General features: G+C 38.9%; 1 protein-coding gene across 5 annotated transcripts in view; it reads right to left on the reverse strand.

Moving 5' to 3' along the window:
- The window catches only part of LOC126292101 (speckle-type POZ protein-like), a 43,126-nt gene extending 32,931 nt beyond the window's left edge, over positions 1–10,195 (reverse strand). Inside the window, exons 1-2 of one of the 5 annotated variants that reach the window (XM_049985925.1) lie at positions 10,084–10,173; positions 3,244–3,333 (exon numbers count right to left, since the gene is read on the reverse strand). In XM_049985925.1, the coding sequence (XP_049841882.1) occupies positions 3,244–3,283 (40 nt within the window). In that variant the 5' untranslated portion in view covers positions 3,284–3,333; positions 10,084–10,173. Of the gene's footprint in view, positions 1–3,243; positions 3,334–9,256; positions 9,272–10,043 lie in introns of those variants that run through there. The other 4 variants (XM_049985924.1, XM_049985926.1, XM_049985928.1 and 1 more) reach the window with 4 other exon arrangements.
- Positions 10,196–18,857: the final 8,662 nt, after the last annotated feature.

Genomic DNA, 18,857 nt, shown 5'->3' on the forward strand with positions numbered 1-18,857 from the left:
CTCAATAAGAATGTGCACTACTGTCAGTGGACTACCACAGCTGCAGTGAGGAGAATCCTCTTGGGCGAGTCTCACGTGGACGATGCAGTCAGCACAATATAATGGCATCATTCTGAGAGGCCTGGAAAGATGCATGTCACACTTGTTTTGGGTTGTAGCAGTCTGTCAATCCAGTTGCCAGAGCCTCAAAATATTGTCTCAAAGCTGAGATAATAAGTCGGTGCCTGGTATTCCGACACTGAGTTGACCTCCTGTAGTTGCGTCTGGTGGCACGGTCAGCAGGTTCATTTCCTGGAATGCACATGTGGCTCAGTGTCCACATGAAGGTCACTATCCAGAGCTGTAGAGATTAACCAGTAAGTGCTGGATGTTTGGGACCAAAAGATATTTGGGCTAGCACAAATGTTGCCTCCATAGTTTGTATGTTGATAGAAGTATGGTCTAGCAGTGATTCTATCTACAAGAAGACTGATTACAGCCCTACATGATATGTACAATGAAAAAACTTCTGTATTCACGAATTCTTCCTAGTTATCTCAAAATACTCTCGTAAGATTAAGATTGCATTGTTATGAACCACCAGGACTGTATGACCTTCCTAGAATTCATAGAGGTCCATCTTTTACCTAATAATAAACTACATTAGTGCTCCTGCATATGATTTAGACCAGAGACCACCAAGCATTTTTCACAAGAGGCTGGGTAACTGGAAAAAAAAGGGCATGCGCGGGCCGCATCATCATTCTCTACATTTCTTAAACACCAAAACAAAATCTCAGGGGAAAAGGATGTAAGCTCAGCATCTCATGTAAATCACGGGTGAGTGACAGGTAATGCATAAAACACAAGGATAAAGATATTTATTTACTTATTTATTTACTAAAAAATTTATCAAAGAACGCAATTTAGCAAAAAGATAGGTATAGCCGACCTAGGGTGCACATACATGAATCTGACAAATTAAGCAACAAGATATTTGTTGAACTGACATTTGGTCTTCTAGATACTGTTTAGTTTGGTATTGATGTATCTTATCAAGGCAATTGGTTTCAAATGTACAGTAGTCAACCTTGTTCGATATAGTGACTTCAGAAAGATCATTTCTAAAAATGATTGTTCACAGACATAAGTTGTTCAAAACATTGATGTAATACCAGTGGAATATATCTTCAGTTTCGGAAATTCACCATCAGATAAACAGCAGTAAAATTCAACAACGTTTCCTTCTTTGTGCTTCCCTTCCAAAAAGTCATTGGTTTGCAAAACAATGAGGTGCTACTGTAGGTCAATGGCAATATCATCAAGCTTACAATCAAACATATTATGGAAAAGAAGTAGTTCACTCTCAATGTTGTCAAGATAAAAAATAAAAAAAAATGCTTCAAGTCAAGATTTCCTAGGACTCCATATGTCATATGTCAATGACAGACCAAATTTATAGGTTGAACTCTTGACTTGCTGAAGTAGGAACGAATGTTCTTGTGATGGGCGGTCACATTGTTGCTTGAAAAATTCCAAGGGGAGTCCAACTGGTTCACCATACATGGATTCTGCTGCAGAAGCTTCAATGTCAAACTTAATGGCCACACATAGTCCTAGTAACACCAGCGGTAAAGCAGATATGTCACACATTAAATACATTTTATCAAGCAAATTCAAGTACCGTTGGCAGTCCAGTTGAAATTATGTCATGGCCGGATTAGTTTGAAGACCCTTCATTTAGACGAACGCAGTACATTACATTCGTTCAGGTTGAGGATCAACTGCTACACTCTGCACCAAAAGTTGATCATCTGGAAGCCTTCCTGCATTTCACCACAATTTTCTAGTGTCACTACTTCAGTGTATACAACAGCATCACTATCCATGTAAAGCCTTGAGGAACTTAAAATGTTATCTACTAGGTCATTTATAAATGTACTGTGAAAAGTGATGGTCCTAACTACTTGCCTAGAGCATGCCCGGAGTTACTTTTATGTCTGAATACTTCTCTCTGTTCAGAATGACATGCTGTGTTCCGTTGACTAGAAACTCTTCAATCCAGTCACACAGTTGGTCTGATGTCCGAAATGTTAATGTGCTGTCCCCCAGTAGCCAACTATTTTATGAACGACTTTGAGGAGATAGCACTTGACTCAGCAGCCTTTAAACAAACCTACATTGGAGATGTGTGAGCAATACTATAATAGGATGGCCCCATAGAGAAGATAAAATAATAAGAGTTCTTACTTCACCTCAACTACATTAATAACATACGGTCCCCTATGTAAACAGAGGAAGGTGATTATCTGCCTTTCCTGAATGTTTTGGTTAGATGGATGAATAATAGTTCTCTGAGACATTCCGTTTATCATAGTCCCAACATTACTGGTTTGTATTTTCTAATAGGGCACCATTAGTTAAAACCTAGAACCATGAAATGTATAAAGAGGAAAGCATGCCCCCAAAATTTCTGCGTTTTCTTCCCTTTGGTTGCAATTTTTCACTGAAGATAGCAAGAATCCTATGTAAATTTCAGGTAAAAGTGGTTTTCCACCCACCATCTAAGACTATCTGGGGTCAGCGATTTGTTATTTCAGAAGGAGGGAACATACAAAATACCTTGCCACTGTGGTGTATCTTCCATAGTACAGATTACATGCACAGTGAAAGAACACTGCATAGAACATCAATGTTCCACTCGCCTTTGCAACCTAGCCAGTCTGCTAATGCCAAAGAGTCTACACCTACCAGACAGTCAATGAAGTATCATAAAACAATAATCTTAGCCACAACTGTGTGGTTTTGGGGTTCCATTATTAGGGAGTCCATGGCAATATGCTTGGCAGAATATCTGATGAACCATGATAGCGGCTACTGATTGGATCTCCACAATTTCCCCCAATCAAAGACTTCAGATGATGCTGATGGCTGTCACAATAAGATAACTTGAGTTCTGTAATTTCATCAGTGAGGGTGCTGTCAGCTAGATAATTTGCTCATATGTCACCACAATCTTTATGCATGCATGGAATACTAACAGTGCTAATAAAATGTGGACTTGGTGATGTTTCTCAACAGTATTCAATGGCTTCACCTGAGTATTACTGACAGCTATCAGAGACTGTAGTTAACAACTACTGGATGCAAGCACAAATTTCTTTGAACAGCCAATTCGCTGGCCAAATTTTAAAAGTTCACGAATGTTCAATTTTAAAAGGTTTACTGGCGTATACTACATACTAAACAGTGTAAGTTTAGTACCGGCAGATAAAATACGAAAAGTGTGTTCACTGAAGTTCATGCTTTCACCACAGAGCTCAGCAGGGGTCTAAAGCAAAATAACCCTTTCTCCTGTAACGAAAAGATAAGTTAATAAACAAATCAAAGATAAAACAAAGAATGGTTCTGCGAAAGACAGATTTCAGATGCAGCATTAAATAATTCCAAAACATTTATCATATTTGAATTTTCCACATTTAACAATCTACAGATTTTGACATTTATGGAAACATTAGTAAAACATACAAATCCGAAAGAAGCATCAAACTTAATACTGACAATTAAGTAAAATAAAAGATATCAGATAAAATAGAAGTTTCTATAAACCATAATAACAGGTGAGGCTACAGTTCATTTCTACTAGTGCGAATAAATAATATGAACAACTGAGCAAAACTAAAGGATCTCTTCTCAGCTTGAAGGAAGTACAATATAGAGAGATTCATGCTGAAATTAATTTTTTTTGTACATAATTTTTTAGACATTGGGAATCAAGGCTAAATTATGACCACTGATTCATTTTTATCACCAGCAAAATAAAACAAATAGAATGTTGGCCACAATTATCTTTACTGAATTAAAAAAAATAATAATAATCAAAGCACCAACTAATGGTCACAATTTACTGATGACTCACAACAATCTTTGAGAACTATATTCCTATCTTTAGGTGTGAAACATGTCAATTCAATAACTGCATTATTTCCAAGTGTGGAAAAACTATGGTCAATATCAATACTTCAACACACATGTACAATTTGTCAGTTGCAGCAAGAAATTTAAACCTTTCAGTCATTCTAGATGTAAAAGATATGGTGGACAACCACACAAAACCAAAAATTTATTAATAATTTATACTTAATCCGTAACAACTATAAACTATCTGTTCGACCCATAACACTTTTGTATTCTGATATTTCGCACACCTCTATGATGCACTGTTGTTGCCCTTTTCCAGGGACTTGAGAGGTCTCAAAGACGAACCCTAGTGTTTGCACACACCATGTTTTGTTGAATGTTACCTTTTGTCCATGGCAAGGTTAAGGAAAACTGGACATTCTATGCAATATGTTTTATGTGAGACCAATGTGGATGCTCAAGAGCACCTCAGTGAATTCTCAGACATGAAGACTTCAACAACAGCGATGTGACCCCGATTTTGAGATATTTAGTGAACAAACAACATCGAAGCTGGAAATAAAGTGGTTGTGACATGACAGCTAATGGAGAAGCTCACATCTTCAGTAGGAATATGTGTTTTCAATGGAGAAAACCGCAACCACCAGGTAATGTAATAAAAGGCTATATAACACGTTTCTGCTGCTGCCTGGACTGCAACAGATGGCGAGAAGTCTTCAAGGAAACTCTGCTGTTTTGGATATATGGAATCCCTTCTTTACCCCAGATATTCTAGACGAAATCACTGAGCAAATCAAACTATCTAGATTTAAAGCACAGTATGTTACCGATCACTTATCCTATCTACAAGATTGTGATATCACTGAACTGAAGGCACTAACTGGGCTAATTAGGGTATTCAGCCATTTTTAAATCACAGCTTGTTTGTAACAAATGGGAGTGGGCAGAGATGATTTTAGGTGAAATGTTAGTAAAGTAAGTTTATTTTTATTATCTGCTTTACAATTAAAAATTGAAGATGATTTGGAGGAAGGGAAGGAAGTAGGCAAGTCTCCAGCAATTTCACAAATTTTTCTGCATTTCATTGAGAACTGCCAACCATTATCTTCTGCAACTCCAATAGTGTGTGTCACTGAAATGTTTGTACCCTGCCATGGAAGGTTTGGGTACAGAAGGTATATGCCACACAAACTGGCACAATAAGGCTTAAATATTCAGTGCTTAACTGAACAACATATGACTTCCTTGTATTACTCTCACACTTATTATGGGAAAGACAGAGACAGTCAAACACTTTCAAACGGTGTAGAAGATCAGCACTCCCAAACAGGCTGTCCTTCAGCTGGTGAAAGCCACTGAAAATATGCAGAGAAATGTTACAGGTGACAGTTGGTAATACACAGTAAAACTATGGCTGAAGGGCAACAGGCGGATTCCATATTCCTCGAGTTCTGAAAAGCATTTGACATTGTGTCCTACTGCAGACTGTTAAAGTGGCTCATAGACTACTTCAGTAACAGAACCCAGTACATTGTCCTCGACATCAAGTATTAATCAGAGAGACAGATGTAGTAAGGAGTGGGCCAGGGAAGTGTGGTACGGCTGCTGTTATATACACAGTGATCTGGTGGACACAGTGAGCAGCAGCCTGCCACTGTTTGCTGATGATGCTGTAGTGTACGAGGTGTCGTTGAGTGACTGTAGGAGGATACAAGATGACTTAGACAAACTTTCTAGTTGGTGTTATGAATGGCAGGTAGCTCTAAATGTAGAAAAATGTAAGTTAATGCAAATGAGTAGCAAAAACAAACTCAAATACAGCATTAGTAACATGCTGCTTGACTACCACATTGAATAAATATCTATACAAAATTATGCAAAGAGAGATGAAATGCAACAAGCACATAGAAATGTTAGTAGGGAAGGCAAGTCATTGACTTCAGTTTACTGGCAGAATTTTAGGAAAACTTGATTCATCTGTAAAGACGACCAAGGACAATAGTAGTGTGATGCATTCTTGAGTACTGTGTGAGTGTATGGGATCCACACCAGGTCATATTAAAGGAAGACACCGTACAACTTCATAAGCAGGCTGCTAGATTTCTTACCAGTAGATGCTTCAGGAACTGAAATGGGAGCCCCTGGAGGGAAGACTATATTCTGGTCGAGACACTTCTGAGAAAAATTAGAGAACCAGCATTTGAAGCTGACTACAGAATGATTCTACTGCTGCCAACATACATTTCACATAAAGTGCATGAAAATGAGACAAATTATGGCTTGTATAGAGGCATACAGTCAGTCATGTTCCCCTTGCTTTATCTGTGAGTGAACAGGGAAAAAATGAAAGACAGCCTTGGGCCATTTTCTCCATATTTGTTGATGTTGCTTGTGGTGTGAATTCTGGTGTTACATAAAGCTTAGCCATAGACAAAAGTCACGAAGAGTCTCCTAAGAGACCTTGTAATGTGTAGGCTTTCTATTTGGAGGAAAACAAGATATGTATCAACTGTGTGGTGTTCCAATTTCTTTGGAATGTTCTAGGAAGGTCTGGGTGAAATATGATTCAGAGCCTCGTGAGAATATATAACTACTTTCCTCTTGATCTTTTAATTTAAATTGTTGCCAAATTTCTCCTTTCATAAAAGTACAGAGTGCAACACAGTAGTCACTCTACATTGGAATGAAGTGAACGAAACTCAAAGCTGTTTTCACCAAAAATTTCTCATAAATGAAATGCCTTCCCCAATATATTTTCATAGGGAACCTGTAATATTCTCTCACTTATGATACTCTGAACAAGTGGAGAGGTAACAATCTACTACCAATTTAATAATACGTGAAATAAAAATTTACCGTAAATTTTGCTGTATTTTAGTTGTCCAAGAGTTTAAATCTTACACTGTTAAAAAAAATTCAAGTTTCCATGAAGTCTAATTACAAAATGTGTCTCAGACAACATGAAGTCATCAAAATATACATTAACCACAGTAATGGTTTTGTATGCAAAAATAATTAATAAAATAAAATGAGACACTGAGGGATCACTCCATAATAGTTGTGCTCCTGTGAATGTCCACAGGAGCTAACAATTGTGTAAACAAAGTAAACCAAAATGTTCTTACCCTGAATGTAATAGTCATTGATCACAATAAAATTTGCTACATACATTAGCAAATCCAATGAAGGAAACAATCCCTGAAGAACCTAGTGTTTTAATTATCTGTAAGTTTATTCATTAACAGTCAATATCTGATAGACATTACTCTGTATTCAGGCCATAGCATTCAGGCAGCTATTTCCATCTTTAGGCAATTCTCTTTGTGTTTGGACACAATGCGTTAAGTCCATTCTCTACAAAAAGAGTGGTTGGAGCTTTTCACAAAACCATACTGTCCAATATCCTTGAATCCACCAATTGTTGATCTTAGAAAATATCCTGAGCTCAAACATAATGAACTCGAAATAACTGACCTCCAACATGCCATTCAACGAAAATTCCATATGCGACACATGTAAACCAATGTGCACTTTTCTTACAAAGACTTTGGTGAAAGCAAACAGCAAGCAGCACTATTTCTTGGCCTGTGAAAAGCACTGTACTCTGTACCACACAAAATAATTATTAACAGAAGTCAGAGAATACAGAGTACCAAACATAATTTGTCACTGGGTTGAGGATTTACTGGAACAAAGGATGCAGCATGCTATCTTAGAGGGAAAAATCACTGACAGGTGTGGAAGTTACCACAGGTATGCCCCATACAAGTGTGTTGTAATCTCTACTGTATTATGTTGCATAATAATTCATTGGCAAACAACATTAACAATAACCTCTGTTGATGCAGTTATCAATATAGAAGCACTGTTAAATAGCTGCATACTTATTCAGTCAGTTCTTGACGAGATTTAAAAGCGGTGCAAAGGCTGCTAACTTGGTTTACGTGTCCAGAAACACATAATGTGCTCTTTATAAAATTACAATTTCTATCAGATTCAGCTTATCCCTTATACACGGGTATTTTTTAGAACCCATGTCTGCATATTTAGTATAAATACAGAAAATTGCAACAAGTCAATTTTTTGAAATTTAGCTTAATCCATCAACTGGTTTTAGAACCTTTTCAGGCTTCAATCTTCATATGTGGAACATGGAAGCTACACATTTATTTCCATAGCCTAGTGAAAGTTACTGGCGATTTGAGAAGAAGGTACATAAAAAGATTTTAATGGTCAGCCATGAAAAATAGTTATACAGGTGCATGAACACAGTTGCTCATTTGTTTTATTACACAAATATGTTTCAACAACTGTGGCACTTCCACTGGGTATTTCCCTTCGACTGTTCCTGAAATACATACAGGCAAATTTTAAGTCGGGTAGGAATATATTACTTTAGATTTAGCGATTTAAACTACATGTGTACTTTATCTTTTTAATTTTGTATGGTTGCCAACAGAACCAGCCATATCTTTAAATTAATAGACCATGACATCTGCAAACACAGAATGTTCTTACGGAACCGTCGAAACTTAATTTTTGCTTCAGATACAACCTTCTCTTAAAATCATTGCATATGGCCCATTCACACTTACTATTGCTGTATTGGACCTGACCTGGGATATGGCAGGTTTTCATTTGCTTGCTAATTGTGTCTTTGTTTAGTGTTAAGAATAACCTATAGAAATTGGTAGGCCTAAAAGATCTGTGAGGCTTTGGTATGAAGAACTATTTGATTTGGTTTGGTATTTATGGATTAGGCTGTGTACTGGGATGTTAACAGCATTTGCTTATGACTTTTCCTGCTCATTGCCAAATTCTGCATCTTGATAAGTTGCTGTGGCTTGTTCTTATGTTTCACTGCACTATTTATGTTTCTGATGTACGTCTGACAAACATTTGTTTCACTGTTTTGATTCGGATTAGTGGTCTCGAAATTTGATTTCATTCCAATGTGTTTTCATTCTCTCTCACACTCATGTGTAAAGGTGGAGGTGGGGGGAGGGGAGGGGGGTGGCCTTGACCATGCTCTGAACGTGCATACAAAACAAACACACTGTGCTGCATGATGCTCAAAGAAAGAACTCCGACTAGCAGGTAGCTAGCCCCCTTCTGCTCCACTCTCTGAGAAGTTGACCACAAAGTTATTTTAACATGAGTATAGGGTATTTTTAATCTTTTCTGCAGTGTATTGTCAGTTCTATATACGACATATATTCCTTGCTTCCCCTTACTGTTTTCTATTCTGTATGTTGTTTTGTTATTCACATTCAGGCAGATGACCACGGGCAATGTTACAAAATAAAGACACAAATGTTTCAAAATAATCACATTAGAAAAATTGAACCAAACCTACACTGAACGGAGAGTTAACAATCACACAACAGAAAATACATGAACACACAAGATGAAGAAAACAACAAACAGGAAAACATGGCAGACAGTGACATCTGTCTGCCAAACAACACACATAAAAGGAAACATAAGAAAACAAAGATTACTTGTGGCATATATAACTAATAACAAAGTGCGGAAAATATTAAAAATACCCTAAATCACTAAGGTAAATTCAAGAAAGCAGGAATATGTCAGCTGACCTGTAATGCCTGTGATTCAGTGTGTTCAGGACAACACAAATAGACTTGCAACAAAAGCACTGAAGGGTGACAGCTAACATTCATTATCGAGAACCCACCCCATTAAAATAATCTCCATTCTAGTAGCATGGCAACAACCCTCCAGCTAAAGACAGTGACCGTCTTTACCACTTTTAAACAAGTGGTGAAAATTACCACATCCAAAAGACTGTCATAAAGGCGAAAAAGCTATCTATGATCGAACGGTAGTCACCTCCCCCCTTACTTCCTTATTCACTGAACAACAACAATTTTTAATAGTTGTAACCCGACATGCTGTACTAATTTAGTCCTCTGGATGATTTCACATGTATATATTCCAGGAACAATTTAAGGAAGAAAAACCAACGAGGGTGCCGCAACTCCAGTGAAATGTCTTTTGGTATCGAAGCAAAAAATTATTGTGTACCTGAAAAAAGCCGGACTCTTAATTTAATTAGTTTTTATTTTGATGCAACTACAGGAATAACACTTAAGAGTTTTAATGTAATCAATTCCATTACTTACTATGAAAATTTGGGCGACTTTGCAGTTCGTAACCACTTACCAGCTTACGTTGCGATTACAACTGTGCAATCCATCAGACGAACTCCCCGATTTCGTCTCAGCCAACGTCACTCGCTACGCTATCAGCCAATGACTGCCTCCTCCAGAGTGGCCAACTCTGCGTCACAATAACCCCCTATATCGCATTTGAGTTCGGTTTAAATCGAGCCAAAATATGTTTTTACAGTGCCATAAAGAATCAAACTGTTATTCCAGGTGTCAAACGTATTTCGCTAAAATATTCTATACAGACAAAACTTAGCTGATTATAGCGCTCTAAGAACAAACAGAAGCGCGACAGTTTACTCACCGGTGCAATATTGGTATCTATTCCCACTAGATGCTTTACAGCTAAAACAAACTAGTAAAATAGAAATTCATTATACAGATCTGTATTTGCATTCACCAATGTTTCTGTGAGAAACAGAGTTTCAAAATTCTCATACCCAATACCAAGTGATTATCAAGTGATCCGTAATGTCTGATGTGAGCACGCAATAGCAAAACAATTTTTTAAGCAGTCACTTACAACTTCATTAACCATTAAATCAATGCAATTTTCTGGACATATATATTGCTTCACTTGTAAAACCAGGTCTCCACCTTGATATCATTTATTGTCGCATTTGTTGTCGTGAGAAACATACGTTTAGGGTACATTGGATACTAAAATATTCTTCATGTATGTAGTTCTTCTTCTGTAAGAACTTATCACTTGATCCAAATGACCATATCTCGGCTTCAGGCGACAATTTTGCTGCAGAAAAAGCTTGATTTTCTTCGGGTATCATCTTCTGACAACACTAGAAAACAAACAAACGCTTAAAATTAGTATTAATGGTCAAAATGTTTGATACACATCAATAGCTCTTACTTTCTGGAGCTGTAGTACACAACATGAAGAAAGCTATTCCAACATATCAACTAGCACAGAGCAGAATAATCTCTCTCGCAAAAATGAATTAATATGATGAAAATTTTAAAAGAATAATTTGTTGCCTACCTCAAATAAGTACATAGCATATACCTTATTTGTGGTACCTTCAAGCACATTTAAGTAAAATAACATTTCTGTGTATTCTTCTTGTTCAAATACCAGTAATTATCGACATTCCTACAATCATAAAACTACATAATGTCCTATTCATATTTTTTGCCTATTAAATAACTATTAGAGTTCAAAATGAGTATACAATCTCAGAACATGAATATTGAGAAAGTAAATCATTCAACAATCCTCCATTATCTGTGGTATGTACGTTTTATACAGAAGCATGAACTTGAATCCTTGAGTCAACACATTTTCCGCATATGTTTTAGGTGAGCAGGATTATTTTATTGTACAGTTCTTTGCCTATGGCCCTCCACACACAGAGCAACTCAAATGCTACCCGTTGCTGACGTTAGCTGGTCCTTCGCGCACTTGCGTATTCATTTATTATGAAAATGAACGACAGGACACTAACATAACGTTTGTACGGGAAGTGGAAAAACACCTTCGTTTATGTAACTTCAAGCAGCCAGGCTACTGCAGGAGGGATTTAGCACAGAAAGTGTGGTTTTGAGTGGGGAAGGAAGTTCATATGACAGGTTTGTAGTGTATTGTTCATCTGTTGTTTAAAATAAAACTAGATGCAAAACTAGGAGCAAATGCAGATCATTCTGGGAGCATTCATTTGTGCTGTTCTATTAAATTACATTACTGTGTGCAAGTGCACCATGAAAACGGCAGGATACGACAATACAACCACAAGTCTATGGTATTTGTATACACAGTAGTGTTCACATTCAAATGATCTACATCTACATGACTACTCTGCAAATGTGAATTGCAGAGTAGTCATGTAGATGTAGAAAAGAGGATGTAACGGAAAATGTAAACATTTATTTAAAAAATCATTACAGCCATATTTAATAGTGTGCAAATATAAAATTTTGTATGTGTAAAGCAAAAGAGCCTTGTTTTAAAGGAAAAAATTTAATAAAATATGCAGGATTAATATTTTACCAGAAATTTTAATTTTTAATTTTTTGTTATTGTCTTTATAAAAAGCCATAACTCAATTTCTAACCACGCAATTAATCTGAAAATTTTATTGTAGCATCCTGAGAAGGTTACAAGACCACTGAACTACAGATATTAATTTATGGTGCAAATTGTATCATTAACAAAGTTTTTAATTTTACACATCGAAAATTAACTTTTTTCAACATACAATCATCTAAAAATCAGAATGTAATTACATGATCTCGTATTTTTCAGTTCCAGGGAGACAGCAGCATGTTGTGGCGTGTGGTTAGAATTGCTTTATTTTACAAATCATGAGCAGGACAACAACAAAACCAATTACTTATGATTAGTGTAACATGGGGTTTCATTTAATCGCTGCCTCTCCCAGATAAAGAGAAATCTCCACCTGAGAACATGTACCAATGTTGTCTGTCAAGCAGTGTAAATGGGACTAAATTTTTTCACAAGAGTGATCTCACATAATTTTGCGAACTATTATTCAAGGTGGCAACGTTTTTCTTAAACAAAATGAACTATTTTTACACACAATACCACAAACGCACAACACTAATGTATTCTTCCCTGTCAAAAAATATTTCGTAATAGTTCTTATAAAATAATCAGGTAGACCGTCAGCGAGAGCGCAACATTAGTTCCTGCTACTAATAAGGCGAGTACACCGTTCGCTTGTTACATATTTTTACGAGCCTCAAACAGGAGCGACTTATTTTCAGTTATCTGTGTAGTTACTAGTTTATTTTTGTAATTTTTTACATGTTCGAGTGCTTACTAGGGACAACCTTTCATTTCAATAACAGTGTAGTGTACAGTACCACTGTTGCTATCGACCATTGCATCGATTCTCGTATCGTGTAGGCTTTTGCTTGTTTGGTTCGAACAGCTCAGTGTCAGTTAGACTGTCTGCGAGAGCGCACCACTACTTCCTGCTACTAATATGACGAGTACACCATTCGCTTGTTACATATTTTTACGAGCTTCAAACAGGAGTGACTGCAGTAATGGATAGGAACAGCTTCAGGCTGAGTTGGCTTCCGTCACACAGCTTGAGGCTGCTGCCAAGGGGCGTCACTATGTTGTAACCGCAGAAAAGCCAAGTCTAAATGCAGTTGTTCTCAGACGATACACCAGAAATCATACGGGGAGATAGAGTTAACAGGGGACGCCAGGCGTGTCAGAGGGGTCACAAAAGATAACGACGCAGCCAGATAGCCGAGGCGGCGGTCCAAGCGGCCAGGCAGCTGCGCGTGATAAGCAAGGAAGCAGACTCAGCTATTAAGATAAAAAGGGCGCTCTGGGCAGGTCCCTTAATAAGCAATAACTTACAGTATCAACACTCTTGGCTAGAGGGAGAAGTCTGGGAGCGGAGAGAGAAAGAAAGAGGGCCCTAGGTGGGGACCGCACTACGTCATGAGGAGCCAATGAAGGGCTCAGGACGCAGTGGGTGACCGTATAGGGAGAAGCCCCTCTACCCCTCCACCCAGCTTCTGAAGAAAAGTACTGAAGTTAATACTAAAACAATCCCTAATAAGGAAAAGTTGCACTCGACGCTACGTCATGCCAAGCGCTGGCGGGGTCGAAGGGGAAGAGCTCACAAAACTCGGAGGCACGCCGCTCCGGGGATCTCTCTCTCTCGGGTTTAGGCAGCGACGGTAGTCAGCGTGAGTAGCAGCCGACTTGGGCTGAGGGCGGGCTGCAGGCAGACAGTTGGAGATAGTCGCCGATGAGCGTTTAGGCAGCGACCGCGGGACTCTGACGTAGGGTGCTAGTGTGGGCAGCAAAGTGCTGGAAAGTTCTATCAGGCAGCCAGAACGGTGGAAGTCAGTCACCGTCTCTGTAATGGGCTTGGCTATTCTGTAGGTACAATCACTACGCAGTTAGGGTGATCTGTATTCTTTATGAATAAATTAGAACTTTTATAACGTCCATACGAGTTTACTTCTACCAACATCCTAGCCTTGTACCTTCACACCAGGGAATTTAACATCTTAGCCAGATCAAAAGTATCCCTCTCAATTAGGTCAACCGGCTAATTCCCGTTTACGAACCGTGTCGCTCAATCCCTCGCAAAACCCACGCTTGGGACGCGACAACTATGGGGGATCGGACGCGGGGATGTGAGGGACGTCGAGCATGTCCCAAGTGTCCTCTGGCTGGTCCACTGCTGTGACCTCCCTGAGTACTGCCTGCACTGAGGCTGACCCCTCACCCGTTGTCGAGTGGGAGATCATTCTAAAGTCTGGCAGGCAGCGAAAAACTTTCTGAGGGGCATATCATAGGGCCTCCCCGGTTCATTTGACGAACAGGTTTCGAGCGTTATCAGTAGCTGACGACGTCTCTGAGCTGGATGCAGTCGTCCACCCTGTTCCAGAGGAAGCTTCTCGGCCCGCAAAGGTCTGGGCATTCACAGGGGGTGGGTTTGCTGGTAGTTGGGATCTCCAACATTGGGCGCGTAATGGGGCCCCTTAGGAACATGGCTGCCAAAGAGGGAAAGGAAGCCAGTGTGCACTCCGTGTGCATACAAGGGGGAGTCATTTCGAATGTGGAAAGGGTACTTCCGGATGCCATGAAGAGTACAGGGAGCAGCCAATTGCAGGTGGTGGCTCATGTCAGTTCCAATGGCGTGCGTCGCTTTAGATCGGGGCAGATTCTGTCAGATTTTGGGGGTGGCTTGCAGGAAATGGAGAAGACTGCCTGTCTTGCTCCCGAGATTAAGGCGGAGCTCACCATCTGCCAGCATCGTCGATAGACCTGACTGTGGTCTGTTTGGTGCAGGGCGGACTGGAGGATCTGAACCAGAGTCTCAGGCAGTTCTGTGACCGTGTAGGCTGCAGATTCCTTGACTTGCGCCATCAGGTGGTGGGTTTCCAGGCTCCGCTTAATAGGTCAGTCCACTACACACAGGAGGCGGCTACACGGGAGGCGGGGACTGTGTGGAAGGGACTGGGCGGTTTTTTAGGTCAGAGGGTCTCAGGGAACCACAGAAGGGAAGTCTGTCTAAAAGTGGGCAGGTAAAACGCAGTAAGATAGTTATAGAAACGATTGGTATTGTAGTTGTAAATTGTCATAGCTGTGTTGGGAAAGAATCAGAGCTCCAAGCCCTAATAGAAAGCCCCGAAGCTCAAATAGTTGAAGGTACAGAGAGCTGGCTAAAGCCGGAAATAAGTTCAGCTGAAATTTTTTCAAATGATCTAACAGTGCTCAGAAAGGATAGATTAAATACAGTTGGTGGTGGAGTATTTATTGCTGTCAGAGGTAGTTTGCCTTGTAGCGAAATTGAAGTAGATAGTTCATGTGAAATACAATGGGTACAGGTTATACCTGACAATCGGACTAAACTATTAATTGGATCGTTTTACCGACCCCCAGTCTCAGAAGACATGGTTGCTAAACAGTTCAAAGAAAACTCGAGTCTCATTTCAAATAAGTACACCGCTCATACAATTATAGTTGGTGGTGACTTCAATCTACTCTCGATATGCTCGAAAAATTATACGTTTAAAGCCAGGGGCAGGCATAAAACATCATCCAAAACTGTACTGAATGCTTTCTCAGAAAGTTATTTTGAACAATTAGTTGCAAAAGCATACTTGACCTTTTACAACAAATAATTCTGGACAAATAGTGAGTGTTGTGACGAATACAGGGATTAGCGACCACAAGACAGTTGCTGCTAGGCTGCATACCGTTACACCTACAACCATCCAAAAGAAACGCAAAGTACATCTATTCAAAAAGCTGATAAAAAACTCTTAACGCCTTTTTAAGAGACAGTATTCACTCCTTCCGATCTGATCATGTAAGTGTAGAAAAGTTGTGGAATGTTTACAAAGAGATAGTATCAACAGCAATTGAGAGGTATATACCACATAAATTAATAAGTTATGGTACTGATCCCCCATCGTACACAAAACGGATCAGACCATAGTTGCAAAAGCAACGAAAAAAGCATGCCAAATTTAAAAGAACTCAAAATCTCCAAGATTGGCAAAGTTTTACAGAAGTTCGAAATATAGCGCATACTTCGATGAAAAGATGCTTTTAATAATTTCCACAACGAAATTCTGTCTCTAAATCAGCCAGAAAACCCAAAGAGATTCTGGTCATACATAAAGCACACCAGTGGCAAGATGCGATCAAAACCTTCACTGCGTGATAACAACGGTGAGGTCACTGATGACAATGCCACTAAAGCGGAGTTTTTAAACACGGTTTTCCAAAACTCCTTCACCATAGAAGACGAAGTAAATATTCCTGAATTCCAATCAAGAACAACTGCCCAGATCAGAAACATAGAAGTAGATATCCTTGGTGTAACAAAGCAGCTTAAATCACTTAATAAAGGCAAGGCCTCTGGTCCAGATTGTATACCAGTCAGGTTCCTCTCGGAGTATGCTGATAAAATAGCTCCATATTTAGCAGTTATATACAACCACTCGCTTACAGAAAGATCCGTACCTAAAGACTGGAAAATTGCTCAAGTCACACCAATACCCAGAGAGGGAAGTAGGAGTGATCCGCTGAATTACAGGATTATATCACTAACTTTGATTTGCAGTAGCGTTTTAGAACATACACTGTATTCGAACATTATGAAGTACGTCAAAGAAAACGATTTATTAACATACAGTCAGTGATAAATTCAGGGGGTGGCCCAGGGGGGAAAGTCCCCTCCAGAAATTGGAAATTCTCCCCTGAGAAATTCGTATCTGTAGTTGTGGTGAAACATAAAAATTATCACCTGGTCTGTAAACTTGTACCGTTGTGACAAAATTTAAACTACGCCAGCTGTTGTTGCTAACGAAATTTGGAGTCAACTACGGGTAAGTAGTGATAACATGCAGTTTTTACAAGCAAAATGAATGTGTAACACAATAGGTGGCGGCTGGGTCCCTATAGTTTGGTTTCGTTACTTATCGTTTCGGTTTCGAATACTCAGCGTCGATTTTTCTGTTATTATTATTATTATTATTATCGCCAACACCAACAAATTAGCAGTTGCTGTATAATAAGAGTGCAGTAAAGCTAAGCGTTGTAATGTGTGTTGCCAACGCCGATTGTGGAATAAGTCAGCCCTTCCTCTCTCGTGCCTTCCTTCACCGCACTTCCAATCGGCCTAATGTGTAAGTTCATCCCTTAGCTACGCAGCCCACCCTCGCTGCGAACTTTATTGTTATCCGCCACTCGTAGCTATACTTTATTTGCCGTTTGGAATGAACCTGATGTTGCAAAACACGTCCCTGGGTATTACTATGGAATTGAAAGTAGCATCTGACATTATAAAAGATTGTTTTTAATTTTTTTATTGCATTACTGGGAATACTTGGAAGAAGAAACAGCATTGGTCGTATTTTTTTGTTTTATTATCCGCAAAATCGATTTTCGGTCACTTAGTGACCATCCTCAGTGCTGTAATATACAATTTAAATTGGTAGGAACTGGTGTCAACAAGCTTAGAGCGATCACATAAACTGAGTTTGCGGATAATAAAACAAAAAAAAAAAAATACGACCAATGCTGTCTCTCCTTCCAACTATATACATTATCTGGTCGTGGTTCACAGGACACTCCATGGAGTCACCAATCAATTACTGGGAATATTTCCAAGATTTAATATCCATATAGATTTTTCCTAATCGATGAGTTCTAAGCTCAAACTAATTATTTGTGTACATTTGACAATGATTTTCGCAGTGTCAATGGGGATACACATTTTTGCCTAAAGAAGCGGTACATTCCACGATGAGTGGGACGTTTGGCAACGCTGGTCTACGAGTATAATCTAAGTTTTCATTGTTGTATAAAAACTCAATGCATTGTTGGAATTGTTGTAAGGTTGTAACAGTCAGTCGGCAGGTTACTATGGAAATGTGATGTGATTATGTGGTGTACTATCTGCAGTCTTCGTCAGTTTATAACATAAAAAGAAGAGTTAGTGCCTAAATACTATGTCGAAACAACAAACTTTAATTTCTTTCTTTTCTAATAAAAGACAGTGTATTGCAAAAGACAAAGACGAGTGTGAGTCTACTGAAAGAAGTTCTAGACATTGTGACGATGACCTGCGTAGGTCTACCAAGTCTTCAGTTTCCCTTCCACAGTTTTCAAACTGTTGTTGTTGTGGTCTTCAGTCCTGAGATTGGTTTGATGCAGCTCTCCATACTACTATATCCTGTGCAAGCTTCTTAATCTCCCAGTATCTACTGCAGCCTATATCCTTCTGAATCTGCTTAGTGTATTCATCTCTTGGTCTTCCACCCTGCCCTCCAATAATAAATTGGTGATCCCTTGATACCTCAGAACATGTCCTACCAACCGATCCCTTCTTCTAGTCAATTTGTGCCACGAACTTGTCTTCTCCCCAATCCTATTCAATACCTCCTCATTAGTTATATGATCTACCCATCTAATCTTCAGCATTCTTCTGTAGCACCACATTTCGAAAGCTTCTATTCTCTTCTTGTCCAAACTATTTATCGTCCATGTTTCACTTCCATACATGGCTACACTTTCAAACAATAAATGTGCTATTTCTGGCCCATCCATAAATTACAATCTTAAACAAAGTATTGAACGCGAGATTAAGTATCAGCAAAAATGGAAGTGTAAGTACAATTGGCTGTACTTTGATCATGAGCAGGGTGGGACTTTCTGCAAATTGTATGAAATCCATTTCAAAAAGCATATCGAAGCTCTACAGAAAACAGAAGGAGTGTTCATTTTTGTACCTTTCACTAAATTTAGAA

This window comes from Schistocerca gregaria, chromosome 9, assembly GCF_023897955.1.
Source record: "Schistocerca gregaria isolate iqSchGreg1 chromosome 9, iqSchGreg1.2, whole genome shotgun sequence".
NCBI lineage: Eukaryota > Metazoa > Arthropoda > Insecta > Orthoptera > Acrididae > Schistocerca > Schistocerca gregaria.